This window comes from Anabrus simplex, chromosome 12 (genome assembly GCF_040414725.1).
Source record: "Anabrus simplex isolate iqAnaSimp1 chromosome 12, ASM4041472v1, whole genome shotgun sequence".
In the NCBI taxonomy this organism is placed as follows: Eukaryota; Metazoa; Arthropoda; class Insecta; order Orthoptera; family Tettigoniidae; genus Anabrus; species Anabrus simplex.
Genome location: NC_090276.1, coordinates 100,982,321 through 101,009,167, shown reverse-complemented (window position 1 = coordinate 101,009,167; position 26,847 = coordinate 100,982,321). Strand labels below are relative to the sequence as shown.

Sequence of the window (26,847 nt, the reverse complement as noted above, 5' to 3'; positions counted from 1 at the left end):
GTAACAACATTCTGCAGAAGTTGTGTGGTACAACCTGGGGTGTTTCTGCAATTACCTTGAGATGTTCTGCCCTTGGTTTAGTTTTCTCTGCAGCAGAATATTGTGCTCCTGTGTGGATCAACAGCTGCCATGTGAAACTTATGGACACTCAACTCAACAACACAATGAGAATTATTTCAGGTGTAATAAGATCAGCTCCTACCCACTAACTTCCTATCTTGAGCAACATCATGCCTCCTTCATTCCGTAGAGCACTGTTGTGAGAGTAATAAATGAGAACTCTGACTTGCCCATACACTCCAATATTCCTGACCTTCAGAGAAACCGATTAAAATCTAGACATCTGCCAGTTAAGTTCGCTCAGAAGCTCACAGAAGACAATTTCAACCCCTATGCCCAATGGAAGGAAGAATGGATCTCAAAAACAGGTGAACATCTCTGGCCTCTCTTCCCACCTAATTCGAGGTCTGATCTCCCAAGAAGAACTTGGACCATCCTTAATAGGATTCAGTATGGTCATGGAGTCTGTGCTGCATCCCTGTATAAATGGGGAAAGATACAATCCCCTGAGTGTGACAGTGGTGCTCCGTTTCAAACCATTGAACACATTGTCGAGGAGTGTAACAGAAGAGCCTACCCTGGAGATTGGTTTGATTTTCTAGAGGCCAATACAGAGGCTCTAGAATGGATAACAACTTTGGACATTGAAATATAATGTACTGTACTCGCTTTCCTGTTTCTGTATATATATATGCCATACAATAGATAAATAATAAATAATTTCCCCTTATCCAGCTCCTGCCGGGTCGGAGTATTTATGGCACTTCTCCATCTTCTTTCCTTCCACCATTCCTCTTCCACGATCTTGTCCCAGTCTATATTTCGTCTTCTTATGCTGCACTTCAATGATTCAGTCCACCTTGTTCTAGGTCTTCCTCTTGCTCTCTTGCCCTCGCACTTTGCCTCCAGCATCTGTCTTGGAATTCTATTTTCCTCTATCCTCTTCACATGTCTAAACCACCTTAATTTATTCTTTTCAACTCTCTCATTTAGCTTTCCTATCCCAACTTCCTTTGTAACATCTTATTTCTCACTCTGTCTTTCCTCGTCTTTCCTATCATACTTCTTAGGAATTTCACCTCACTGGTTTCAATTCTACTCTCTTGCCTGCTTGTTAAAGTCCAAGTCTCAGCTGCATAAGTCAGAATGTTGAAATTCCTTTTGTATCACAAGTGAAGAACATCGGTGTTATCATGGACGAACGCATGACTTGGTCTGGACATATCTTACATATCTGCCAAAAGGTTTTCTCTGCTCTTCATTCTTTATATAAATATAAATACATATTTCCAATAAAACTTAAGCAGAAATTAATCGAGGCCCTTGTAATGCCACATTTCGACTATTGCGATGTTGTTTTCAATGATGTGAGGCCACTGCTGTCCCTAAGGCTACAACGCGCTCAAAACGCATGTGTGAGGTATATATGCAATCTAAGAAAATATGTCCACGTGTCATCTTTCCTAGAACTAGAGTGGTCGCGACTCCACATTCGTCGTAATCATCATACTCTGTCTCTCCTCCACCGAGTCCTTACTACATCTTCCCCAACTTACCTTTCTTCGCGTTTTCATTATTTCTCAAATGTACATAACAGAGATACACGGGCTCAAACATCAAACCTGCTCGTCATTCCTCACCATCGAACTGCAACATATAATAACTCATTTTCTGTGTTTGCCGCTAAGAATGTAATCGCTTACCGGATGACGTCAGAGGAATACCAACCACCAGGTAATTTAAAAGAGCGTTAAGAGATACAGCAGGATACGAATGAACTGTGCATTTCTAGTCCTTTACTGATGGTGTTACTACATTATTACTACTAGCTATAATTATAATAATTATTATTATTATTATTATAATTATTATTGTTGTAAGTATGTTTATCTCACTGGGGTGGAATTTTATTTCTGTTATAAAGTATTTAGATTGTCTTTAACTGTGCTATACGGTAGTGTTAACTTAGATTCTATGTACAAATTGGTTTAGTGTAAGAGAAGGCCTAATGGCCTTAACTACGCCAATAAAGACATTTATCTATCTATCTACATAGTACATTTTGTCATTATCTCTTTTACTTTTCCTTGGTACTTCTTTGCTCCAAATAAGTTTTCATACACTTTGGCAGAATGCATTGTCCTGCTGTACCCTCCTGCTAATCTCCATGTCCACCCTAGCATTTTGCATTAATTCACTTCCTAGGTATTTTAAGCTGTCCACAATTTCCAAACTCTCACTTCCAATTTTCACAATGCCTTTTCCTTGCCTTTCCCCTCTTGACATCTTGCTTTTCTCCGTATTGATTTTCGTGCCATACTTCTCAATTTTTTCGTTCAGTACATCTAGTTGCTGTTCCTTGCCCAGATCACAACATCAGCTGCAAATAGCAGTATGTTCATCTCTATAGGCTTCCTTTGTTTCCTTTACAATTTCATCCAGGACCTTAATAAACAAAAGAGGTGACTGCACACTCCCCTGTCTTAGTCCACCATTGTCTTTCCAACTGGGGTCAGTACCCTGCTGACACAGTTGTGGTACATTGCTTTCACCATTTCTAACATTTCTCTTCCAGGTCTCTCTTTAACCATGGTTTCCCAAACTTTCTCTCTGGGGACACTATCATATGCCGAGTCATCACGAGATAAATAAGTACGAGTAAACACAAAATGTTAAGCATAGAAAGAAATTCTTGTATTTACTAGACAAAGGTGTGGACCAGAGAAATGATTATCCCACGGTTTGAATTCTGGCCAGTGGATGATTTTGGACTTTTAAATTGTCATTACATTTCGTACCATCAGGGGCCGATGACCTAGCTGTTAGGCCCCTTTAAACAAGAAGCATCACCACCACCACCACTTCCATACAAAACTACATTCCAAATAAAAGATTTGAAAAATGTTTTCCTTAATTATAAATTTACATGATTGTTAGACAGTAAATGTGTTTCATTGAAAAACCCTCCTTTTTTTGCTAACATTTCATATATAGTGAATATAAAATTTCTACAATTCTTGTATAAGGCCATAAGAACCCCGCCTCCTATATTTTCATGCAAGAAAATGTGGTTTGTTATTACACAGGTTTGTCCCGAATAGATTTAAGAAATAATTCAGCTTCATCCCTCCACAATGGCTTATTCTCTTAGGACATGCTAGATGGTTTGTAAATACTTTTCTGAAGTTTGCCTTGCAAAGCAGACTGTCCACCAATCATTATCATGATTTCTGTGATTGTCTTTCAGGTATCTGCAGGTTCTGAGAAGACGGGTAAGAAGGAAAATGTAGTCATACTTGAAGAATCAAGCAAAACAATCACAAGGCGGCAAAAGGCATCACGGGGGGCAGATGCAAGCTCAACCTCAACAAAGACTGTAGATAGCAATGTGTCAAAGACAGTGGAGCCTGTGCGGGACGAGAACAGGAAGAAAACGGCTCAAAGTGCGAATAAAGACTCTAGCCCAAAAGAGCCGGAGGGTGGAGTACTTACGAAAAAACAGAGATCTCTCGGCCCCACCATGGAGTCCAGGGAAACTAGTCCTGCGAGACGAGGTAGAGACAAGGCGAAAGAGAGAAGCGAAGTGAGAACTACTGTTGAAAGTGTTGTGCCTGCAGCCAACAAGGAGACTCCCAAGAAAGTAACTGATAACAGCAGTGTAAAGACTGCGAGCGTGGAAGTGAAGGAGGAACCAGTGCAGCCCAAGACAGAGCTGGACACCTCAACTGCCACCTTTACCACTTGGGTGAGTCTTCCACTAATTTAACCATTTGAAGTGCCTAACCCATTGCCCTAAAATATGTAATAAACATTAATAATTTCTTAACTATTAAAGTTAATTGACTGATTTCTGTTTTCTACGGCAACCCATTCTCTCTTTTAGTTTTCCTAAAATCTAAATATAATTAGTCACAAATAGGCTATTTTCTTTTGAAATTAATTTTTGTGTTAAGTAGTTTGAAAATGGCACTAACTGCAATGTTTTAGAACTATTCTCTAATTGAAAACAGAACAGTTACCATAATAAATAACAGAAATGCAGTATTATTCATCTGGCTGTGTTGTTTTGCAATCCTAAAAGAAATTAGCCAAGTAGGTCTACTACATTTTATGAAAGGAGCAGTTATGGTAGAAGACAACTACTTAACTGAATGGTTGGTGTGACTTGGGAATTGGATGTTTATGGTTGTCTTAAAACCGTACATACAGTCAGGTAGAAATGAAAAGGTTAGCACAGGGTAGGATGGCATGGAGAGGTGCATCAAACCAGTTGGTGGACTGATGATCCAAACAGCAACGGTCTAAAATATAAACTTCAGTAAGTGTTCATAGAAATAAATACTTTGATAATGGGGCATAGTGCAAAAGTTTTCATATTTATTGTCTGATGTTTTTCACACACTGCTATTTTATAAGGCACAGTGAAAACAGTTTTCATATTTGTTTTTCACACATTTTTATACTGTCCTCTTGTCTTCAGAAACAGTAGATATAGCTTTCACTGTACCCATATATACATGACATAAAATGCAGGCATGTCGTTAAAAGAAAGTATCAAGTGTTTCCATATGCCTGTCGGATAGTTTTTATTTGCATGTTCAATAGTATGTTTTCTCGTTTAACATATTCTCTTTCCTTGTCACCTGCAGGAATTTCTTGGTGAGTTTTTCCAGTATATAAATAGCTTGTTATATAAATATCTAATGCATCTTTTACTAACAGTCTTGCCAATAAAATATCCATATACAGTTTCTATCACTTGTACACTGGATAAACCCTGTATGTAAGCGATATAGATTTTTCTTACTAATAAACATGGTATAGACATTGTATTACTACACCACACGTATATTACTGAACTTACTACATTAATTTACACAAACGTATGTATCTCTCATTCCACATTGTACAACCCAAATTAGATAGTGATAACATGAAAAATAGCATGTAATTTCATGGATGATGTATATTAGTTAACTACTTACCTTGACACTGTATGCTGGGAAACTTAGGATTGACACATACAATAGCTCAAATGTACCAAGACATACATACCAACATTTATGATCAGTTGGACTTAATTTAAGTTTTAATCATTATATGTGATGTTTTTGTAAAATATATCTTTTATGCATGTCAACTGAAGATGACCCCCTAGGGGTCGAAACCGGTCTTGACCATATTTACTAGCTGAATGTGAATAAATTTTGTATTGATAAGGTGGTGACTTATATTTATATTGTTTTTGTAAAGTAATATCTATCAATACGGAAATGAAACTTATAAACAACAGTACACTTGTTGCAAGCGGTAGGAATCTCTTCCTGCAGTTCACTGACTCATTTCATCATGTTCACTGCCTCTATAATCGCTTTTGCTGGTGATTTATAGGAGCAAAACCTGTTGAGAAGCTGCGTGGTAGCATGAATGTTGAAAAGGCTGTGGCAGCACGAAGTGAAAGACAGCTGGCAATTGACTTATATATCACAACATTTCTGCAGTATATTATCCTCACTAGAAATAATTATGCCCATAGAGTTAGTAACTAATACACTAGATTTAGCATTGGCACTGCAGTCGCGTGCGAAGTTGAACGAGTGCGCTGTTTTGCAAAAGCTGGTTTGTTTGCCACTGTCATTATTGGAGTTCCTCGATAAACTGAAGTATTATACTTCTCTTAAGGAAAATGTCAGTCTCCTGGGCAGCTTATGGCTGCACAGGGAGGTTCATAAAGGGCAGTGGCGTATCATATCACAGGTATGTTTATTTGAAATTCATTTTCGTGCGAATAAAATAATAATTTGTGTGACACTTATGATCGTGTGGATTGGCCTACTTGGGCTGACTTCGCGGTTTCTTTCCCTGTTGGCATGAATAAGATTCTTTGGACTTTACCATGAAGACTGAAATCATTGTTTTAGAAAATATAAGGGAAGACATTTTTCTTTCACTGAATGGCCATGTCTTTGAAAGCGAATATCCAGAAAATACAGTGAAAGAGTGTACGTATATAGGCCTATGTATACATCATGTGGCAGATCATACGTGCATGATCCCAATGTTAGAAGTAGGAGCATAATCTTATATAATTTGACATTTCATTTTAAACCTTTCGTCAAATGGCAACAGAAGCTCCAGTAGAGCAAACTCAATCAGCATGATACCAAACTTTTAACACAAGAGAGGAGAGTGCTGAATGCCACTTCAATCGATAAGACAGAAAGGACAGTCGTTTTAGCCCTTGGTGAAAGAGACTGTGAAGAGCTCAAAAAGAGAAGCCATAAGGCTAAGCTCGGACTTGGGCAGATCAAGTTTCAAGTCATCAGGGGAAAACAACACCCAATGTTGATAAAGATGGAGCTGAAGGTCCTTTAGGCCAATTTCGCCAGGAAGTTCAAGTCCGAGGCTATTGACGTGGCCCTTATTCAAGAGCCATGGGTAGTCAAGGGCAGAGTAGCAGGACTGGCGGAATCTGGAGGTAAGCTGATGTACGATACAACGTCGGAAATACCCAGAACATGTCTTCTTGTGAACAGGACATTAAAATATCTTATGTTGCAGGAACACTGTTCATGGGACCTAACCCTGGCCAAGATTAAACTTGGAAATTGGAAGGGACCCAGAGAAATAACGATAGGCTCTGCATACCTCCCATATGACTCAACTAATCTGCCCCATCTGAAGAAGTTGAGAACCTATTTTGCAACGCAAAGAGGAAGGGCGAACACCTAGTCCTTGGAGCAGATGCAAATTCACACCAGACGGCATAGGGCAGCACGAACTGCAATGCAGGAGGTGAGTCTTTACTAGAGTTTATTATTGGAACTGAGTTGACGATACTAAACGTACGAAACAAGCCTATATTTATAAATAAAAATCGTAGGGAGGTAATAGACATTACACTTAGCACTACGCATATTGCAAACTTTATTAAAGACTAGAAGGTGCTGGAGGAACCATCACTGGCAGACCACCACCACATCCAGTTTGCAATAGATGCGAGACAATGTGGGATTGAGATGTACACAGACCCATAAAGAACTAACTGGGGCAGATACAGAGAAGTTCTAGGGAGGGCTGTACAAAAAATTCCAACCAACATGAGAGGACAGAAAGAATTGGATGAGGCAGTGGAACTATTAGAAGAGGCCATTATTGACTCATTCCATGAAAACTGTCCTCTTAAAGAAAAGAAAAGCACCAATAAAATAAGGTGGTAAATCAACAAACTAGCCAAAATGAGAAAAGAGGTTAGGATGTTGTATAGAATATCATCTAGAAATGGTATGTGGGACGTATATCATAGAAAACTCACTGAGTATAACCTAGAGAACGGAGCTCTATAGCTGCAGTCGCTTAATTGCGGCCAGTATCCAGTAATTGGCAGATAGTGGGTTCGAGCCCCACTGTCGGCAGCCCTAAAGATGGTTTTCCGTGGTTTCCCATTTTCACACCAGGCAAATGCTGGGGCTGTACCTTAATTAAGGCCACGGCCGCTTCCTTTCCATTCCTAGGCCTTTCCTCTCCTATCGTTGCCATATCCCTTTCAGACCGTGTACGCACAATTGTGCGGGTTCGTATTTTATTTATGTCTGAGCTTATTTGACGTTTTCTTGGCGCTAGACCGGACTGCAGTGCTTGTGCGGGACACGTAGCATGTACTTCAGCTGTTTTTATTTAGTACTTGACCACCAGAGGGAAGGAAGAAGAGTTTAAAAATACAGTTCATTAGCAATATGGCGGGAAGCAGTAATGCCTAAAGTAAGTATTTATTTATTGCATTCATATTAATCTAGAAGCTTTACTGAATATCAGAATATAATCTATGAAGTATGTAGATTGTGTAGCAAACGAAAATTGTGAACTTTCAACATCGTACGTAATACCATGAGGTTTTGAATGTTGATACGCACAAATGTGCGGGCTAGGTTTCCTTACAGCCAATGCATGCAGGAGTGCTGGGTGCTGTCGCAAAAAGGACTGAGAAAGAAATCTCGTACTCTACATGAGAAATGTAATGTATAAGATTTTAACTGTTTAAAATCGTTCCACACTGTAAAATAGAACATTTGATCATGTATATGTGCATATTCACATGTACTGAGATGACTTTTTTAATTTTTTATTTTTTGCAAGTAGTGAATGAAGTCCTGACACGCACAATTTTGTGGGTTCTGTTTTTCAGCCGATAGTTCTTATTTCGTAAAATAAACTGTAAAAACATGTATTTGAGAGCATTTTAGTAAGTTTTTGACGTTTTGACACCTCCAGATTTCATTCAGGTCTGACGACAAGCTGCTGCTGCCAAAAGGGCAGTAATGTCAAAACTCCTCCTCAATGTAGAAAATGTAACGTTTACTTGTGTTTGAACGAAGATTTAATTGTTTAAAATTATTCCCCACTGGAAAATAGAACATTTGATCATGTACATATTGTACCCGACATAGTCAGTCTGCGAACACGAGACACCCCAGGGGTGCTCAGTTCGGTGGCTGTAGGCTTATAAAATAAATGAATGTGGCAGGATTATCATAGGGTTCATCGAATAAGCACGTTCCAGGTATAAAACAAATATGACACTTTTATTTAATTAAATGCAATATTGGCCATCCTGAAATCTGTGATTATGATTATGATCGCTACGTTATGGAATTTAATGTGGCTCTTGATGTAACAAACCTAGGTGCAAACTAATGGGATGGTACACGGCAGTTGTTTCCCTAACATTCTAACAGAGTATTTTTTACATGGTGAAAATTTTTTTTATCGTCTTTAAAGTTATTAAATCATTTATTTAAAGTTGAATAAAAAATTTTCATTCGGAAAAATGAGGTCTGGGCCAAGCCTTCATCGAAAATCTGGAAAAAATGCAGTAATTGTAAGAACGAGTATAATAAAGAAATATCCAAGATTCAAAAAGTTAACAATTATAGCAAAAATAAAATTTACAGTCGTTATCTTAACAATTTTGTAATTATAAAATGAAAAGTTGAATTTGCCTTGGGTTTCTCTAAGTTAATCCGAGACGTCGGATATACCTGTTCACGTCATCTCACATCTCTTTTCGTGAGAATTAATACTGAACTTTAAGCATCTAATCAATAATTCAACAAAATAAAACGCCTTCTGGGCTTGCAAACGTAAGTAAATGGGGAGAATATCATCCATGTGGAAATCCCGTCCACTATCAATCGATAATGTCAAAGTGTCACATATTTTCAGAACAGAACACATAGAAAATAATTTTCTAACTACTAACAAATTACTACTTCTACAGCTAACTACGGAAATTGTCAAGAAGACTGTGATTACCAAGAAGAAAATATCTACACTATGTACTAGTCGACGGGTGTCGATCAATCATATTACTCTCCTGTTAACAGATTTATTGAGTTACAGCAAGATTGAGTTACCTCATGAGAGCGAAAAATTGCACCAACGAATGAGCTTGCGTAGTCACGAATCAAATATTATTTAGATATTTCGTCGAGGACCTGTTCTTCAGACCTAAGGCCTTCTCGAACGTTCACCTGTACCTTCAACTTGAAATTATTGAATTACTTGAGAAAAGTTGGGATATTCCCACGAATTAAGAAGTACATCGATTAACATGGACTTTCATTTTCTTCATCTGAAGACACTAATATTAGACTACACTGCATTCATCGCGAATAATCCATTAACATGTGAAAAGCTCAGTTTCACGAAGATTCATGTCATGCGCAATTATTCCATATACTCTACACGTACAGTGTACCACCATGACGACTCTAACTTGTCGCATCCTAATCTCAAATATGTGTAACCACGAAATATCAGGACCTACCATCGTCCTACAAATATACAATATCCACTTAAATGTGTCTCGATGATTAATTACTCTAACTAATTATCACATGCCCCCAATGCACATATTCACATTAAATTCGTACATAGAATTCAGACTCTATATCCCGATGACACGTTATCTCAAACACGAGGTACAAGTAGAAGTTCCATTACAAGAAAAATATTGAAAATATGGACGAAATATCCTACCATTAAATCCATCGGACATAAATTAATTCATATTCGTGACGAAATTCACTCAATAAGCAAAGATGGTGTTGATAACACATGGATAACTCTATCGGAACCCTCACTGTCAAATTCATGGCCACATGGTCATTAAGCAATCGCATGTGTCAGTTTTACGACATATCCGAGCAAATATACAACCATAAAATGTGTCAAAATAGCTTGCTAAGAAGAAAGAAAGAAAGAATAGAACAAAACTACATAGAACAGATATAAATGAGACATAATCGACTTAACTTAAGGAGAAATCTTCACGTCTGGAAGTCTGGGTTCTCAATCAGCCATGCTAGGATGAAAGAATCTGCATCCCGACGCCGCCAACAGTGGTCGATAGTTTAGAACTTCATGGTGAAGCACTGGTAATCCATAATGCGAAGTTCCGTCCTCTTCTGGAAATGATCACGTCCACGTCTTCCGCGTCCACTCGTGAGAAAGCTGAAACTTACACAAAGTGCTTTAGCATAAACTCCAAACACACACGTAACTGTATTTTGGAAATGACACGTACTTAAGGGATTAATATCTGCACATTCGACGTCTGATCACAGCACTGTTCTAAGTTGAATACAATTATCAGAGGTGTAGAGCACAGGAGTGAAGCCACTGTTCTTGACGACAGTATTCACGACGTTCCACGCTGAGCGACTGCAGATGATAGTCCAGGAACACGCCAGTGTGTGTGAGAGTGAGTAATCTTATCACATGACTTAAATATCGTGTCTGGTGCACATGCACGGAAGTAAAGTCAATTTAGATACTAAATTCTTCTACTGTACGAATATACAACTTCATTACCATTTTTGCCACAAGGTCGTGTAAATTATTTCAAAATTTCAGTTTTTAATTTATATCCTCTAAATGTGCTATTTTTTATCCAGTTTATTTTAATTTAATCCTTGAGCCTTCCGTAAATATGCATGTCACGCCACCAAAGATATTATAAATATTTCATTCACATCGTTCCTCGCAATTACAGGTGACACGCGCTGGTATCTCTCTTTCTCTCGCCAACCTTCATTTTTTTATTTTTATTTTTGTTAGCCGGGCGGTCGCCCTCTTCACGTAAAAAAAATCTCGTTCTCGTTCTCGCCCAAGGTCGCGCACACCCCATCTCGCCGACAAGCGAACACAAGCCATACCAACACCTGTTCACTCAGCTGTGGCCTCACGGTCACAATATGTATATTCACATGCTTTGAGGTAATTTTTCTTTTTTGTAAGTAGTGAAGTAAGTCCTGACACGCACAATTGTGCGGGTGCTTTTTTTTCAGATGTTAATTTTTATTTTGTAGAATAAACTAAAAATATATGTATTTAAGAGCATTTTAGTCAGTTTTTGACGTACAAACAAAAATTCACACCGCCAGTTTTCTTTCAGGTCTGAAAGGGATAAGACATATCTGTGTTGGTGTGACATAAAGCAAATCAAGGTAACAAATGGATAGTATGTAAATAAAAAAAAAAGACCTAGAGAAACGGAAAGCAAAATGAAAATCTTGGAGATTGTTCTGTGAGAAAGTGGAATCACACACTGAAACAGAAAGGCTCCAGAAGGTTCTGAAAGCAACCCATATAAATCAAGTGGGGACAGTGGAGAAACCAGATGGGTCATTTACTCAGGCGGGGAGGGACACGCTGGAGATACTAATTGTTTATAAACTTAACCATGATAGGTTAATATGGTTGTTTGATCCATATTGACTTGTCTGAATCTATTACATAACTATTTTAAATAGTTCTGTAATAGATGGAGATACTATTGGCGTGTCACTTTGCTTAGGCTGAGGAGATGACAGAAGAAGAAAGGGTTGGAACAGAGACCTGAGCTCGAAGAGCAAACTGGAACTGTGCCAACAGAATAATAAAACATAACCATGTCAAATGGGCAATGGATACATTTCATCCTATAAAGGCTCCAGGGCCAGATGAGATATTTCTGATACTCCCACAGGAAGGACAGGAGATACTCGTCAATGCCCTGACGGACCTTTTTAGAGTTAGTCTAGCTTTAGGGTACGTGCCGAAATCATGGTCTGAAGCTAAAGCAGTATTCATACCTAAGCCTGGAAGGGCAAATTATACCCAAGCCAAAGCATACACACCATTATGTTTAACCTCCTTCATGCTGAAAGCAATGCAGAAAATTCTGGATAAATATATCAGAAGAACGGTGCAACTCAACTCAACGTTATATGAAAATCAGTTTGCATATAGAACTGGCAGATCCATTGAAGTAGCACTCCATCAGTTGGTTTGTAAACTAGAGGAAAGCCTAGAATATAAAGAAATTGCACTGGCAGCATTTCTAGATATAGGAGCCTTCAGCAATACAACCTATGACTCTGTGATCAAAGCATTGGCAAAGAGCAAGGTGAATAAAACCTTCGTCAAATGGATTAAATCCATGTTAGACGGAAGGAAGATTAAAGCACCCCTGTTTGAAGAAACGCTGACGGGCCACCCGAGGCTGTGCTCAGGGAGGAGTTCTTTCTCCTATGCTGTGGAACCTCGTGGTGAACAAAATCACAACTATGCTCAAGGAACAAGGTTTTTATACACAAGGATATGCATATGACCTAGTGATTGTGGTACAAGGGTAAAGTGATGAGTGTTATCCAGGACCTCATGCAAAGATCACTTAACCTTGTGGAGAACTGGTGTCTGGAAGAACAACTATCAATCAACCCGAACAAAATAACTCTAATCCCTTTTACAAGAAGGAGGAAATAGAGGGAAAGAGACCACTGAAGCTCTTTGGGCAAGAGATTTATATATATATATATATATATATATGGAAGAACAAGCACTGCACCTAGGTGTAGTGTTAGATAAAAATCTAACATGGAATCCACATATAGAAAGGAACATAACCCGGGCCAAGAACTTGCTGTATGCATATAAAAGAGCTGTCGGGAAGACATGAGGCCTAAGACCATCAATGGTAATGTGGATATACACAATGATCATTAGACCATTGATGGCCTATGCTGCAATCATCTGGTGGTAGAAAGTAAGCCTCCTGAAGCTCTCAAAGTATAACATTGTCAAAATAATATGGGTACCAGGGCATGCAGGTATAAAAGAAAATAAAAAGGCAGATAAACTGGCCAGGAAAGGGGCAGAAACACATTTTGTAGGCCCAGAAACTGTATGCGGGGTTTCCTATGGACAAGCCCGACGCTACATAGGAAAATGGGTACAAAGGAAACAAATCGAGAACTGGAAAAATACTCCAGGATGCAGGCTTGCAAAGGAACTGATAAAAGGACCAAACAAGAAGCATACTAAAGAACTGTTGAAAATCAGCAGAGAAAATATAAGATGGGTAGTAGGACTGTTGACAGGACACTGCCATCTGAAAAAAACACCTGCATAGAATTGGAGTAATAAAGACAATATATGTAGGAAATGCAATGAAGCAGAGGAATCAGCTGAACACATACTTTTCGAATGCGAGGCGCTGGGTAGAATCAGACTCTCCACTCTAGGACTACCAGGTGAAGGGAGAGAAAAAATTCAAGAAGACCCAAGAAGAACAACCTGCAGCTTTGTGAAGGGAGCAGTTATATCCAGGTGGGAATGAAGGAAAAACATGGTAGCAAAAGATCTTAGAGGTCGACGCTAATTAGGAACAAATATTTAGAGGCCCCATGATGAAAAGAAGAAGAAACCTTTCATCATCCAGGATAAGTGGGTCATTCTGTCTCTTAAACTGTTGCATTTTACAAACATTTCCAGCCTCTATAACCTCAAAATGTTCTGTGTCTTGTATGTTAAAAATATTGTGGAGATCATGTTTTCCATTCTTTCAATGTGTGCTTAATGGATGAGTCACAATTGTATCTCTCCAAACAGTAAATACCAGTAAAATAATACACAGAACACACTTTTTTTTTAATACACAGTTTATTAGTACTGATTAGTGTTATACAAAGCATGGTTGCCCAGTTGTACTTCCTCTTAAAACAATAATCACTACCACCACCTCAATATTTCTTACTCACTCTTACTCCTTGTCTTCCCTACCATACTCCTCAGGACTTTCATCTCACTGGCCTGAATTTTACTCTCACTAATTGCTGTTAGAGTCCAAGTCTCTGATGCATACGTTAATATAGGGGTATATTACATCTTATGCATTATCTTTTTACAATTCATAGGAGCTTCTGTGTTCCATACCAGGTTCCTTACATTCTGGTAGAATGTATTTCCCACTTGTACCCTTCTGCTGATCTACTTGTCCAACCTTGCATCTTGCATTATATCACTTTCCAAATATTTGAAGTGTATTAAACAGCCTCAAGGTTTTCTCCCCTGATACTAACAGTTCCTTTCCCTCGCATGCCGTGGGAAGTCCCGAGCGCCATATGGCTTCTGTCAACACTGACAAGATAAGAAGTGTTCACTACCAGCATGCAGCTGTTTAGCACTCTGTCCTCAGTTTGCCGGGACTTTTAAGGTGTGTTGTGAGGTTATTATCACGATGGTTAAATACACTATAGAGCAAAGAATATTTTTGGTCAAGTGTTATTTGCACAAGAAGAAGAAACCAGTTAAAAGGTGCCTTCGAAAATTCCGTAGACAATTTCCCGGTGCGACAGTACCATCAAAACGTTACATGCATCAGCTCGTTTACAAGTGGCGTAGTACTGGTTCCGTAAGCAATTTTAAAAAATGAAGTGAAGGAGAACAGCTCTCACACGGGAGAGGTTATAAGATATACAGGCAAGACTCCAGGTCAGTCCACATTATGACGCTTCGAAGAGTAGCTCAGGAAAGTGGTATTTCACCTTCTTCAGCATGTAATACAACAAAATTGTTACATTTACGATCTTATCGGACTCATTCAATCCATAACATACTGCCTACAGATTTCAATGCAAGAATATGACTTTGCTATTGGCTAATAAATAGTGTCCACGACTGTATTGTGGATCCGAACTTTCTTTTTATGAGTGACGAAGCCTGGTTTCATTTGAGTGGATACGTCAATTCACAGAACAATAGAATCTGGGATACAGACAACTCGCACCTTTTACAGCCGAGACCTCTGCACGATGTGAAGTTGGGTGTGTGGTGCGCTATCAGTGCCCGACGAATTATCAGTCCGATATTTTTTCAAGACACGGTTACTTCTGACCGTTATATTCACAACATTCTGGAACCATTTTTTGCTGAACTGAACTGAAGAAGAGAAAAGGTACGTCTATTTCCAGCAGGATAGTGCAACGGCCCATACGGGGCGTAGCTCTATGCGACGGTTACAGGAAATGTTCGATGATGATCAGATCATCAGTAAGGGCTTATGGCCCCCTCGTTCGCCTGATTTAACCACATGTGATTTTTGTCTATGGGGAAATCTTAAAGGAAAAGTTTGCAGAAGAATTAAAAATTGAAATTAGGAACATTGTGCGTTCTTTCGGTGTCCATGAACTACAAAGTGTGTTTCGAAATCTCATTACAAGATGTGAAGCTTGCTTTGCAGCTGAAGGAGATCACTTTCAGCATCGTCTGTAAATACTGGTGAGTACAGTTTAATTTCCTATTTGATTTATTTATTTATTTATTTATTTATTTATTTATTTATTTATTCATTCATTCATTCACTTATTTGTCCAGAGCATCTATGTAGCCGGTGAGTTCACTTTCATTTAGTTTCTATAGGCATAATCATGCTGCTTCTTAGAGCCAACTATGCCTGCTTGTCATGGCGGGCACTGCGCTCGCTCTCTCCGCTTCCCACCGCGCCTAATCCTCGGCACTCTGCTCTGAACTTTCAAATTAATCACCCTGTATATTCCCATTTGCTGTCTCCAGAGCTGTAATTACTTCTTTATCTGATCTTTTACTTTTTACTATTCCATATACAGTATCTTTTTCATATTCCCTTTACTGTCTTCTTCCAGTTTAGTTGTGAATTCTTCCCGACTTTTCTCTTTTTCTTCCCGTACAATTTTCTTGACTTCCAACTTCCTGTATCTATATTCTTTTGCCGTCTCTTACAATTTATTGTTGTCTATTCGGTCATTGTTGATTCTTCTGTCAGACTTAGCCACATCAAGAGCTTTTTTGGCTTCATTCCTTTTCATTATGGCTTCTTTCACTTTATCATTCCACCAAGATATTCTTTTCTCTCTAAAGGCTCGCTCACACCTAGTGGAATCGAATCGAACCGAACAGCCGAAATTTCCACTCGACCGCTCACATCTAGCAGAACAGAATCGGAACAGAAGGTGTGAGGAGGTAGAAAATTACGAGAGATCGGAGAAGTTTCTGGGTGCATGAAATTAAGACAGCCAAAAGGAGAGTATTCAAACATATTTGAACGTTGAATGCGCGATGAAGCTAAGTTTCGACGGTAGGCCTACTTCAGAGTTACTGTATTGCAATTTCAACAACTATTTCAGATAGTAGAATTTAACAGAAAGTTCAATTTTACAGGAGGAAATGCTACATCAGATGCAATGGGAGGCCGTGATCATTTTTTAAACTACAGTAGAAGTCCGTTATAGCGAGAATTCATATCAGCGAAAAATTTACTCGCTATAGCGGATTGTCGTTATATCCAATTTTTGTATAAAAGTCGGAAAACCCCAGACACATTAAAATTGCGTTTCTGCAGATGATACACACTACGGCTTACTTGTTATTTTTTGAAATCCGTCAAGTGTATGTTTAATTTCATTCTGAAATAATATGGTACCGTATTTCTACGAATCCAAGACGAACCCCAGTTTTACCTTCAAAAAATTAAAATCAGGCTCATAAAGTATTTTGAAAAATCATATGAATGCCTTTGTTGTACAGTAGGCCTACGCATTTCAGACTATTTTTAGACGCGAACATTGGGTTTCGTCACGCCGTTTTTTTGCAGCTGCACAATTATTCTTTATTTCCGCGGGTTTAACGACCACTAATTTATAATTGGCATTATGAGACCGAAGAGAACCCGTTGAAAATTTGCCAACAATGCCTATTCCATGCGGCTCTACAATACGACGATCCATCAGGAAATTATTCTTGCTGTCTATAAAACTGTTACTTTTACTCGGCGTCAGATATAACCGTAGCTGCACGCACGTCTCGCTTGCCGCCTAGCGATGTATAGGCCTAATCGCGGACGTTGAAAGTCAACGAATGAGTTTATTGTTCCATGGTATGGCCATTCCGCCCTTGCAATTTTCATGCACATACCTCACAATTTCATCTTCGACTTCTTTAAAGCGTCCTTGTTGCGGACCACTGAATGCATTTCTTGTCCAGTACGCATTTTTTTTAGCTCTTTGTCTTCACGCTAATGCCAAATATTGGCTTTAGTTAGGCCTATGCCGTATTTTCTTGCGGCTGCACTTTACATTTCCGAGTGTTTAATAACCATTAACTTAAAATTGGTATCATAATATCGACGAGAACCCGTTGAAAATTTGCCTGCAATACCTTTTCCACATACCGGTATCTTTACAATACGACTTTCCATCACGAAAATATCCCTGCTGTCTATAAAACTTAATTTTACTAGGCGTCAAGTACAATAGACGCATTATAACTCTGCCACTGAGTAGCTGGCCTGTCTAAGAATTCGAAGGCTCCCATGTTTTGATGCCATTCTGCAGATTTGAGAAACGTTTTTGTAGAGGCTAATAGAATTCATTCATTCATCCATTCATGTAGATAAAATCGTAGGCTTGGCCCTTGCATGTGGAATGGTGATCTGCCTGTGCAAGGAGGCACTAATTTAGGCAGGGAATCATCGTTAATTAATTAATTCATTCATTAATTCATACACTTATGTAAGGATATAACCGAAGTAGGACGGGCCTATCCCAATCGAATATGTAGAGTGACTACAAATGCAACAGAGAAAGAAGAAAGGGAGGAGGGCACATGGGGAGCGGGATTTCCGCTTACGTGTGCCTTGCAGAAATTAGGGAATGGTGAGAAATTAGTGTTTGGCAGCTATTAGATCGGGTGGGGGCTTCCGTTTGGGACTCAAGAGAAAGGGTCGGGCGTGTTATCCTTGGGAAAGTGGCTCCTTTTCTCACCAGGGGTGGATAACACAACCGGGCAGTAGTTATGCATAATCCCATCCATGCATTTATTCTGCGAATCGAATGCTCTCTCCTCAGTTGGTGGCTATCCGTGATTGGGAGAGAAGTGTTCATTCATTTATTCATGCATGCATGACAATTTAATGACAATTTAATTCAGTCATGGAATCATTCATTAAAGGCATTTATATACACATATGTATAGTGTCTGTGAAAATGGAGGAGAAGAGGCGGTTGTTTGTCAGCTAGTTTTGTGTGTGCGTTTGCGTGCGGGGGTGAAAAGAAGCAGCGTAGTTTCCGCGGTAGTTGCCAGTGGTATCCATTAACTTACTGTTAGGCCACGAATGCAAGACAACCCTTGAGTTTTCGCATGAGATTCTGAGAGAAAAAATGTAGTCTTGGATTCGGAGAAATACGGTATCACTCCAGAGGTTTCTGTAGCAAACACTTCAGTTTTCATCTTCAAACGGCGTCACCAACCTGACCGTATATGTATCATGAAAACATATTTGAAACACATGTAGAGAAATGATAACCTCCTCGCTAAAAATTTACATGTAAATAGCCTTTCCGAAATTTAACTAGATGCGAGAAGATATGAACTATCCTCTGAAATCGGGATATGAGGTATATCACACACTTACTTAATTTCCGTATGTAACATTAAAATTAAGAGATCGTTTATCTCAGTCTTTATTTTTAACGAGTTATCAACTGCTATCGGCCACGTTATTTACGCATTTATTACGAAAACGTGTTATCCTCTTTCATTTCGAATTTTTTTTTTAGAGAATAGCAGTCGACGGGAATTACTAATCGACTCCAACATCGCCTTCGAATGTTGACGAGAGAGCTCGCAAATGTACATAGTGAGAATATACCGTACCGAAGATGATCGATCGCATTTTGTAGCAAACGTTTCAGTTTTCTTATTCAAACAGCGTCACCTATCCTAACTTATCCGAATTATACGTATGATGAAAACACACTTCAAGCGCCAGTAGAGAAATTATAACTTTCTCACTATAAATGTTCATAATAGCTTTTCCGTAATTTATCCAGACACGTGAAAATATAAACTAACATCTAAAATCAATTATGCACTCTACCATATCTCGAGGTGTATCCCATTCTTACTAAATTGCAGTATTTGGCCTTAAAATTACGCGGTCATTTAGTCAGCCTTTACTTTTAACGGCTTAACAACCGTTATCGAACACGTTATTTACGCATTTATTATGAAATTGTCCTCTTTCATTTCGAATTTTCTTTACGGAACAGCAGTCGAAGGGTATTACTAATTGACTCCGACATCGCCTTCGAATGTCGACGAGAAAACTCGCTAGTGGACATAGGGAGGAAACGATACCGAAGGTAATCGATCGCATGCAATATAAGCGCTGGGGTGCATAAATGTAGGGAACGGAAAAATCGCGCGCGCTTAATCGCTCGTAATAATGGATGCGTCAGTGATAGGGTTCTCGCTGCAACCGAAGGACGATATGCAGTTTTATATAGGCATTTTGAAGGGACAGAAATATATATTGTCGCTATAACGGAGTACTCGTTATATGCAGTACTCGCTATTGCGGACTTCTACTGTACTTTAATGCAGTAGATTGTGTCCCGTGGGAGGATGAAATCATTAATCAACGTAGCCTCAACATTCCTTTTTATTATTTTTTTTACAATTTGTTTCACGCCGCACTAACACAGATAGGAAAGGGCTAGGACTGTGGCCTAAATTAAGGTACAGACCCAGCATTTGCCTGGTGTAAAAAGGGGAAAACTACGGAAAACCATCTTAATGGCTGCCGACGGTGGGATTCGAACCCACCATTCCTCGAATGCAAGCGCATAGCTACGCGATACTAACCGCACGTCCAACTCGCTCAGTCATTATTGAAAATATGTATTTTTCTATCAGCAGAGGATTTTTTAAATCGTCATATTTTGTATAGGCTACCTGAGATATACAGTAGCCCACTGGTTTTCTGATTCGACATATAAACATATATACTATTGGTTAAGTTATTGTGTCAGTCGGCTCACTTATGTCCCACATATGATTGAAGTCTTGTGCAATGGTGTGACATACGAATTGAGAGAATACCGAGCCGTTCTTCCCAATATAAAACAGGTACTTTTGAGTGGTCATGAGCACGACTCATAGTTATAGGGCAGGCTAGAATCAAGTTTAATTAATTGTCAAATGTCAACTAAGTTATAATACTAAGATTCATTAAGCTAATAAATAGTATAACCTAATAGCGTACCTACTTACTAGCTACTTTAGAATTATATTTTGACTACCTTTTTAACACTGCAAATAAATCCATCTATTATTTAAACCTCCCTATAAGAAGAGGACAGTGAATGCAAGTGGGTATTATTTTCAAATGAGCTGAGCTCGAGAGTCCATTATAGCATACGATTCTTTCAGTGTACCATGGCTCTGTATGTATTGCTTCAGAAGAAGTTCGGCTTCCTGCTAATATCCAGTGTACTGATAATGAACCGTGTGTGTGTTGTATCTCAACGATCCGTGACTGCGTACGATTCTTTCAGTATGCCATGGCTCACAGTATGTCTCACTGCAGCGGAAGCTCGGCTCTCCACCAGTGTTCAGTGTGCCGATAAGGAGCCGTGTGTATCTTGTATCTCACTGAGCCGTGCTGGTGCACGATTCTTTCGGTGTGCAATGGCTCACTGTATGTCTCTCTGCAGCGGAAGCTCGGCTCCCCGCCAATGTCCAGTGTCCCGCTAGTGAGCACTGTCCGCTGGGAGTAAGCTGAATCGTGTGCCGTGAGCTCGTTCCTGTGAATTGATTCACTTCGACACTTGAATTGAATTGATACACTGCTTCGAATCATGCATTCAGTAGCCAACACTAATTACAATGCCAAAGTAGGCAAAGAGAAGGAAAACCACCCATTGGCAGGATATCACAGTAAACACCAAGAATCCAATGAGAACGGATGGAATTTGATTGATTTTGGCTTTAGCAAGGAGCTGGTGATTAAAAGCACATGTTTTCCCCATAAGGAAATCCATAAAGAGACATGGATATCACCAGATGGTCTGACAAAGAACCAGATAGACCCTGTGCTGATAGATGCGCGACATGCCTCCAATATTATGGATGTGAGAAACATGTGTGGTGCAGACAGTGATTCAGATCACATACTAGTGAGGATCAAGTTCCGAGAAAGACTGGCAATTAAACTCGGGGACAGAGCTGAACAGAGCAAGGTCTATAATGTAGAACTGTTAAGCGATGGGAAGGAGGAAGAGTATAGAGACTAGATGCAAAGAAAACTACAGATGGGCAGAAATGGGAATGTGGACATCAATAAAATGTGGGAAGAAACCAAGCTAGCAATAAATACAACAGCGTAGGAAGTACTTGGAGAGAGAAGGAAACAGAATAGAAATAAATGGTATGACGAAGTGGGTAAAGTTCCTAGAAGAGAGAAATCTGGCCCGACAAAGAATGCTACAGAGACCCACTTGAATTTATATGGCAGTTTTTAAAGAGAAACTGTGAATAGCAAAGAAATTGATAAGGAACAAGAAAAGAATAGAAGGGAGAGATTGGATGAAGTGCAGAAGAATTTTGAAAACAAACAAGGTAGAAAGTTCTTCCATGGGGTTGGACAAGTAAAGAAGGAATATCAACCTAGAGTGAATATGCTTAAGGATGAGATTGATTGTTGGGAAAGAACAAATTCTGGAGAGAGGGGCAAAACATTTCAAAACATTACTTTCTGTCAGACCAATAAATGAACAAAATGAAGGATCAGGTAGTATGGAAACTTCAGAGAGAGATGAGTGTGAGGGGGAAGAGAGGAACGATGAGAATGGAGATGAGGATAAAGACGATGTGGGATCACCATCGGTTGAAGAAATATGTGAAATTATAAAACAATTGAAGTACAGTACAGCCCCAGGGAATGACTTCATAATTGCAGAAATGGTAAAACTGGAGGAGAAGTGTTGGTGAGGAGAATATATGAGATAAATGAAAAAGGTATGGGAAACAGGTAAAATGCCAGAGAACTGGACACTAGCAAATATATGTATGCCCTATACATAAGAAGGGGTCACGCATGCAATGCAAGAATTATCAAGGTATATCCTTACTGAGTACAGTGTACGAAATCTTCTCTACAGACATAACAAAGAGAGTTAGTAGTTGAACATAAAGAATTGTAGGGGAGTACCAAACTGGTTTCAGACCTGGAAGATTGACCACGGACCATATTTTCACCACAAGAATGACTCTGGAAAAGACATACAAATACAACGTTCGACTAGGACATCTTTTTATATATTTTAAACAAGCCTATGACAAAGTAAAGAGATCGACATTATTGGAAACAATGAAGTATTTTAAATTCCCACAGAAGTTAATAAAATTGACTAAGATGACCCTAGAGAACAGCAGAAGTCAGGTAAAAGTACAGGGAAGTCTGACAATATCTTTCAGAACCGATGAAGGCCTAAGGCAAGTAGATCCCTTATCACCTGTGTTATTTAATATAGTGCTGGAGAAAGCTGCAAGATCAATAACTCCTAATCCGGGTGGTAATATTTACAATAGACTGATCCAAGTTTTGGCATATGCAGATGGTGTGGTGATAACTGCTAGGAGTAACGAGGCACTTACAACTGAGCTGAAAGATGTGGCTGGATCTTTGGGTTTAGAGATAAGTGAGGCTAAATTTAAATAGCCTATATGGTAACAAAGAGAAGTGGAAGGAACACCAAAAAACTCCAAGTGGTGTTTGAAGCAGTATATCTAGGCTCAGTAATAACATCAGAAAATAAAGTTGAGACAGATATTGTAAATCGTATTAAGGCTGCCAACAGATCCTGCAGAGCACTGTACCCTCTTATGAGAAGTAAAAATTTTAAAACTGACTCTCTTCAAAACAATAATTAAATCAGTACTTATGTATGGGAGTGAGGCATGAGTATTGACTGCGGCCACAGAGAGGAGATTAAATGTGTAGGAAAGGAAAGTATTGAGGAAGATATTTGGAAAGGTGAAGGAGCGAGATTTATGGAGCATCAGAACAAATAAAGAAATGAGATTATTGTATAAGGTAACATTTCCCTACAATTTTCAAATGTAACGCTGTTATATCCGAAAGGACAGGGCAATTAAAAATGTATTATTTCCCAGCAAAGTTGGAAAACCCTTAATCTCATGGAATAGCTCTTACAATGGTACAGCTAACTCCTCAGCTCCTCCTCCTCTTTCTTCTTCCTCCTCTGATTCCCAGTATGGCCTTCATTGTGCAGAATCTCATCAACAATATACCTGTTTAAAAAAAGAGAGATATTGTTATGCATACACGAAAGTTAACAACATTAGCCTACCTAAAGTTATGTTTAGATGCTACTGTACCTCTTTAAGTGACTGATTCATATGACACATCCTTTGCAGCTCATCTTTTGTTGAGTTTTGTGGTGGAGCCATCCCAATTCTGCCTCACCCATGACTATAAATTAAAGGAAAAATAAAAATAAAATTCTGTAACATTAAATATAATTCAGTAGTAGAAAATATTCAATCTATTATAATTACCACTAATTGATCCTCCATTTCGTTGTCGGTTGATGCTCCACAAGCTTACAGTGATATGTTACATTATCCATCACAATACACAGGGTCCTATATTTCTTAATCCTATGATTGTATTTCCACCCACATCTGAGATTTCTCACTATTCATAGCACCATGATAATCTTGACTTCTCTTCAAATTTGTGCCAAATATCAAATGAGCACCTGTAAGAATTATGAGTGTTAGCATGAAGTTATTTCTTCTTATCCCTAAAAATATGAAACCACCTTCTTCAGGGATATTAACAGACAAAAATTGTTATTTCTGTTGAATGATTGAAAAAGATGTCTGATTTTAAGTGAAAGCAATTACAATGCAACAGTCACCTGAAGATGAAGTTAATGAATTGCTACTTACACTACTCTATGCTAAAATTTATCATGTATTAGTATATCTAGTATATTGATTTAACATCAGTATGGTATATCTAGACTAGAAGTCCATGATCACTTGTATTAATGATATTACTATAAACACTAATGTTTAATACTTTAGAAGAAATGTAACTGCTACGGATACCAAACCTATATTAAGCACTAAGAAATAGGAAGCTTAGAAGGTGTGCAATAGTCAGCTATACACTGATTCAGGTGGAGATTGTCAATACAAAATGAACCTAATAAATAGGCCTATAGTACAAGTAATTTGCTGATACCAATATCCAGTAATATTACGTGAACATACACTGGAAAAGTTTTAATTGAAGTGCATCTCTAAAGTTAATCGTTGGCGTAAAGTGAATACTACAGGTCTTTTTCATAACCAACAGACCCCTTAACAGTCAAATTCAAGAACCACTGATAGAACGCAGTGAAACAACACATAGGGAATCTGCCACTGCCTTAAATGCAGATTGAAGCTGTAAGTTAAAATGCCACTTCCTACATCATGCCAGTCGATTTGAATCAATCATCACTGATCTGTATTTAGGACAGTCGCCCAGGTGGCAGATATTACCTAGTAAACAGAATAGAAATCTGAAATGAAACCACGTTGTAATAATATGCATGAGCAAATATATTATATACACATATGCCGTAAGTCAATAAGAATACATGAAGGCTGGGTCTTTAAACCGTATTGACGTTGAGACAAGACGTGTTTAGGTTAGGTTAGGTTCATAACGAAATATTCTCCATTTCAGCTTATTCTTACTGTCATAATCTTATCATAGAAACAAAATTTAAATTTAAATGAACACTTACCCCCAATTAATTGTGAAACTCTTTTCATAAGGTCCATATCACTACGAGTGATAACTCGTCATCCTTTTTCAATACCTTATTGCAATCTCTGAATTGATTTTTGTAAAGGACATAACGTTGCTTTCCTTTTTGGAGGAGTTCTTGCACATTTTTCTTCCTTCTTAGACATCTTAATCAAATTCTCTACGTAAGTATGGGACGAAATAGGAACGTAATTGATAAAATGATGTGTTCATCATTTCACACAAACTATGTTATTAAATGCATTATTCAAACATGTCACAATTCTACTTACCTGGTATTAGCCAAATAGATTTACATTCCCACAGAAAAAGAAAATATGCTTTAAAAATACTCATAAATGTATCACTAGTGACTTTAACAGTAATGCAGTGGCAATACGTAAATCAGGCTAGAACTGTGACTGAACGTTGCCATCATGCCAGATTAACGGTAAATGTAAGACGTCGTATCGGCAAGTAGGGTCCCTAAACTGTATGGTTACCGACACTGAAAAAGAACTGCAAAATACCTAACAGCATCACCTTAACATCACAGGGGAGAAAGAGTAAGGTTGCACCCTTAGTGTATGGCCTTACGTGTACTTCCCCATACAGTGGCGTATCGCTTTGGTGTCGATAATATTATGAGATTTAATTTCCACCGAAAGCGATATTCTGGGCAAGGCATGCTCATGCTTAGCCATATTTGAGTAATTTGTAGGAAGACAAACAGATGACTGCCATTCGGAGTGCACACCGACGTATTTCATTGGTTGCGACAAGCAAAGAGTTGCATGAAAGATACTTCTATCTCCATTTTCAAACCAGTATTGAAACTTTAAACGATGTCTAGTTAAACACCAGCTGAACATTGTTTATTCAATGGAAGATCGTGCTCGATTTAGATGTTGTTTAGGTAGACATTGTCTAAGGCTTAAAACTAGTCATCGTTTCTGCAATTGGTCCATAGGGTCTGGGTGCTCTAAATTAAAACGTAAATACTTGAAAGCTCTTTATTTAAATGATAAATCTTCGTTATTATCAGCATAATTGTGTCTATTACATCAGAGTTTAAACGTTTAGCTTGACTATCACGTAGTCTCGTGCGCGAGTGGTGCCTGGATTAGCGTGAAATCATATGTGGGCATTCAATTCCGCATGACATCGCAAATCCATGTGGCACTCCACAGGAACCAAAAGGTAGGCCTTGGAGTTCCACGATTATGAGCGATCAGTACAACACTAGAAGTTCAAATTACTCTGTTATGTCTTCTTCGTGATAGTAACACTAAAATAGTTCAGTTTTGCAGTTAATGTTTGCCTGTCTGATATTGTTAAAGCCCTGAGGGGAATAAACTGACATTTTTTACATAGTAGGCTAATCCCTGTCCGGCTACTCATTCCTGCCACTCGGCTGACGAAACATAGTCTGGGGAGAACACTGCAGTAATCTTCAATATCTATTTGTTCATATCAAATTGTCTGTTTCTCTCAACAAACCCTAATTATTTTCTGTGTTCAGATTTGAGCACAGTGTTGTTCTACTGTGTTCTGTTTCATGTTCTGACATTGAAAAATCTTATGACTTGGCAAATACAGTAGATTATGAGAATTGTCATGAAAGACCAAATGTTCCCTATTTTTTCTGACTTGAAATCTCTTTTTTTTTTTTTTTCTTTTAATGTAGATTGGTTTCATTAATGTGTCTATAGATTCATTGGAAAAAAATGCAAAATGTCAACCTTTCAGAATCACCTATATCTGTATTTTTCAGGAGCATGAGGTCTAGATGTTTGTTTGTAGTTTAGTTCATTGATTATTGT

At 38.5% G+C, this 26,847-nt stretch overlaps 1 protein-coding gene across 5 annotated transcripts in view; it reads left to right on the top strand.

Moving 5' to 3' along the window:
- The window catches only part of LOC136884336 (uncharacterized), a 291,392-nt gene that overhangs the window by 68,780 nt on the left and 195,765 nt on the right, over nt 1-26,847 (top strand). For all 5 annotated transcript variants that reach the window (XM_067156442.2, XM_067156440.2, XM_067156441.2 and 2 more), the window contains one exon: nt 3,308-3,805. In XM_067156442.2, coding sequence (XP_067012543.2) covers nt 3,308-3,805 — 498 coding nt within the window. The remainder of the gene's footprint in view (nt 1-3,307; nt 3,806-26,847) is intronic.